Here is a 4,303-nt window from a genome sequence, read left to right as displayed (position 1 = left end):
ACCAGGCAAGCAAGACTGCAGAAGGGTTCAAAAATTCACTTCTGTGGTTGTTTAATTCCTTGGTAGCTAAAGCTTCAGGTTAGTTGTCTCTCTAACTCTCTTCTCTTTGGTTTAAGATGGTTTCTTTCTTTTCTTTTTTTCGTTTCATTTGTTGCCGTGGATATCACTTGATGGTGTAAAATATAATCAAAACCCTCGTTGCAGATTCTGCCATGTCTTCACCATCGTTGCCAAAGAATATGCCAGATTTTCATTTGATGACCAGTTTGATGACACATAAATTGGACAAAAATAATTATCTAAGTTGGCTCTTACAAATACAATCAGTGTTGAAATCACAGGACCTTCTGAAGTTTGTTGAGGATTCCCCTCCTCCACTGAAAGATCAGAATGAGGCTGAGTTTGATCAATGGCATCGGACAGACCAGCTTCTCCTCAGCTGGCTTTTCACAACTCTTTCAGCTCCAATGGCGGAAATAGTATCAGGGCAGAAGACATCAAAAGGACTATGGGATGCTTTACATCGTATGTTTAAGTCACAAGAACAGGTTCATATCCAAGATCTGAAGAAGCAAATTCAGACCATCAAAAAGGGTGATTCCAACGTTGAGGAATATGTTCATACGGTGAAAGCTCTGGCAAATAGACTTGACATGCTGGGTAGCCATGTTAAAGATGAGGAGCTCATTGAATACACCCTTAATGGATTACCTGATGTCCCTGGCTATGAAACATTCAGTTCAATGAAGATCACCAAGAACAATCAACCAAAGGATTTCTATGAACTGGTTGAGATGCTTTACAATAACGAATTTCGTCTCACCGGTCGAAGCATTGTCACTATCAATGTCGAAACTCCAGAGAAAGGAACAAAGGCAACAAACTCAGCTGGAGGATTCTTGAAGCAAGTTCCATCAAAGGCATCTGTGCTTGTTAATTTCCTACCCAGTGGTACTCTTTTGATCTTCAACATGCTTATCGCGCCGATATCTGAAAATGGCAAGTGTAGTACAGTGAATTTTGTTATGATGATCAATCTCCTGACCTTCTGTGTTTTATCCTGCTTCTTCTTTCAATTGGTAGACAGCTTTCATGATGGTAAGAAGGTATACCATGGAATTGTGACTAAGAAAGGGTTGCTGTTGTTCACTTCTGATCATACAAAGGAAAAGTATCATAACGAAGAAGATAAGTATAAACTGAAGATCACAGATGTGGTGCATGCATTCATGTCTGTTATTGTATTTGCAGTGTTTGCGTTGTCAGACAAGCGAGTAAGAGAGTGTTTGATGCCTGCACATGAAACTGTAGTTGCTGAACTCATGAAGAGTTTGCCTCTGATTGTGAGTATTGCATGTAGTGGCTTGGTTCTCATCTTTCCCAATACTCGCTTTGGTGTGGGGATGCGTGGCTGACTAGAGAAATACATGCCCAGGTCCTGCTTTACTTGTATCTTGCTTGTTTAAGTACTAATTAAACACTCTGTTGAAGATTATGCTTTGTCTCTTGTTTGTTTAGGAGAGGGAGGGAGGGAGAGAGAGAGTTTGTAACAAATAAATTCTGATAGAGAGAGAAGGGCTTGTGTTTTGTTTCAATCATATCGCCAGATAAAACATTATAATGAAGAGCAATTAGATTGTAGTTACTGTTTTCATTGGCCAAATGATAAATTTGTCCAACAACATGAAAGACTGTTTGACCAATCTTGTCTATGAAAGAAACGAATCTAATGTCTTTATTAAAAGAAGTCCAAGACAATCATTATTTAGAATCCATCGGCTTGGTTTCTGTATTGTCTTGGAAATCGTCCTTTGTACAAGATGATGCAGACTCTACGAATTGTTGGTATTAGCTGCTTTAGTATTTCTCTCTTTCTCTCTTTCTCTCTTTCTCTCCTCGTCGCTCTAATGTTCACATCTAATAAATTTTCCATAAAACAAGAAGTAAAGGGCTATTTCAGATACCATCACAGATTATTTGGTTGATAATAATCCAACATTTTTTTGTTCTTATAAACAAATGGTCACATTAATAACCTAATAGGGGAAGAAATGTTACATGTACCACATGTACGGAGAGCCAACTCTATGATTTCTTCACTCAGAAATGTTGATTATTACCAATTGAACAATCATAATTGACAGATTATTGAATGTCTTGAATGTAAGAACTGGTGTTTGATTAGCTGTGGAACTTCTAACAGCGGTGGAACTCTTGGAAGCAAACCTAACTGTGCAATTGCTAGAGATGGAGTGGCGACTAGTGTTGTGGTTGATTTCCAAGAAATATCTCTAATAGCATTGAAGGTATAACTCATCATACCTGGTCCCATAACAACGACATTGGGCTTTTATAGATCTAGCTAGAGAGATTGAGTGGTCAAGCTTTGCTTAGGAATGGATTAAACACAAAACTTTACTGGATGCAGCATGCTTCCCGCACCCCCCCTTTGGAAGTGCCCCCCCCCCGGGCCGGAGGGGGGGGGGCCCCCCCCCCCCCGGTTGGGTGGTTTTTTTTTTTCCCCAAAAACCACAAAAATTCCCCCCCCCCCCCTTTCTTCTTTTTTTTTTTTTTTTTTTTTTCCCTTTTTTTTTGTTCCTAACTTGTTCCCATTTCTGCAGCTTGACATTTAAAAGCTAGAATTGACGTTGTCATCAAATGAAAGTCTAGCATTTTTTCTGGTGATTGGGTTGGAGGCATGACAGAATCTCCATGCTGCAACAGGGGAATGGTTTACAAAAGCTGATAAATAACAGATTTTTTTTTCTTTCTAATCAAAGGGTCATTTGAATTAAAGAAAAAAACTCAAACCTTGCAACAAAGTCAACTCAAACTTTGAATTTTTATTATTTTGTCAATCTTGTAAATCATAGGAATATGTCAAGGTTAATTACCATCTTGTTAGTGAAAAGGTGGCTTTGAGATCCTTTTGGTTATGTAATTTATGTTGTCATATTGTCAATTGGTTGATGTTTTTACCAAGCCTTTTAGTCCTCTAGAATGCGATACTATCTATATGAAAAAACGGGTCTATCTTCTCATTCCATTTTGACGGTTTTAACTTCTATTTTTCTTGTTTAAATACTAATTATTACGCCAACACAGAGCTGTTCTAGTGGTAAAACCAACACCTTTTAGTGAAGAGGTCGTGGATTCGACTTTTGTCAAAGCATATTAATGTCCCCATCCCAGTAATAGTAAAACAAAAATGAAACGCCTTTGTACCCACAAAAAAAATACTAATTATTACGTTTCTATTGAAGATTCTACTTGGTCTCTAGACTCTAGTTTGTTTAGATACTAAGTTCACAGAGAATTTGTTTTAATTAAATTGTCAGATAAAACATTATAATTAAGAGCAAATTAGATTGCAGCTATTGTTCTCATTAGCCAAATGAATTTGTATCTAATGTCCTTATATAAACACATTCAGGAAACTTCAAAAACCAATTATTATACGAAATCCATTTACTTGGTTTCTATGTTATCTTTGGGCGTCTTTTTTACTAGGATATGTTGAAGGCTCAACAAATTATCAGTATTGGCTGTCATTCATTAATGGTTTAACTCTCGTTTTTTTTCTCCCTCTCCCTAACCACTACACTAATATATTATATATGACTTATCTCTAAGAAGTTGCTTTGAGAAAGTCTTTCTGGATAAGATGAAAAAAGGAGTCTTCTATAACAATTAATGCCGGTTGATGTGTGGTGTAATCTAATTTGTCCAAGAATATTAATTAAAATTAAGGGTGAAATACACTTTGTTTTCATCTTTAAAAGTCTTCAAACACCACCATTAGGTCATTATCTTGTGAAAAAATGTGAATAACTTATTTATCTGATACAGCAACCTAGTTAGACCTCTATGTAAGTTATTGTTTAATGTTCATTTATCCGTTGTATCACCCCCATGGGTATTCGGGTATGACCGGATCCGACTTGGTGGGGTGTGACATTTATTATTTTTGTAGTATAAGTTGTTACGTATGCCAACTATACTTAAATTAGACTATATGCTATGGTTGTTTATTACCGTGGTAAATAGTGTTGTATGACTAAGTGCTATTCTACGCGCCTTTCCCTTAGTCTCACACGAAGATGAGAAAACTCCCAAATCGTTGACTGAGAAAACCCCCTCTCTCTGCTCTTTTTGCGTGAAGCTGAGAAAACCCCTAAGCTTAGGTTGTGGTGCTCGTCTTCCATCGGTGATTGCAGCGAAGAGAATTCCATCAATGATTGTAGCGGCTCATCTTCTCCAGTGACTCCCTGCCCTAGTGCTCCTTTCCTCTTTTTCTTCTCCT

At 37.4% G+C, this 4,303-nt stretch overlaps 1 protein-coding gene across 1 annotated transcript; it reads left to right on the top strand.

Moving 5' to 3' along the window:
- On the top strand, nt 1–1,457 carry LOC149005876 (uncharacterized). Its single transcript, XM_089169681.1, has 2 exons — nt 1–78; nt 205–1,457. Exon 2 carries the CDS (start codon nt 213–215, stop codon nt 1,413–1,415), a length of 1,203 nt encoding a protein of 400 aa, XP_089025807.1. The 5' UTR covers nt 1–78; nt 205–212; the 3' UTR covers nt 1,416–1,457.
- The last annotated feature ends 2,846 nt before the right edge of the window (nt 1,458–4,303 follow it).

This window comes from Hakea prostrata, chromosome 9 (assembly GCF_041222555.1).
Source record: "Hakea prostrata isolate BN-2017 chromosome 9, UWA_Hpros_2, whole genome shotgun sequence".
Classification (NCBI taxonomy): Eukaryota; Viridiplantae; Streptophyta; class Magnoliopsida; order Proteales; family Proteaceae; genus Hakea; species Hakea prostrata.
This window is presented reverse-complemented; position numbering and strand designations above follow the sequence as displayed.

Excerpts from the sequence above, each read along its gene's own strand:
- LOC149005876 (XM_089169681.1), top strand. The coding sequence starts at position 213 with ATGTCTTCACCATCGTTGCCAAAGAATATGCCAGATTTTCATTTGATG.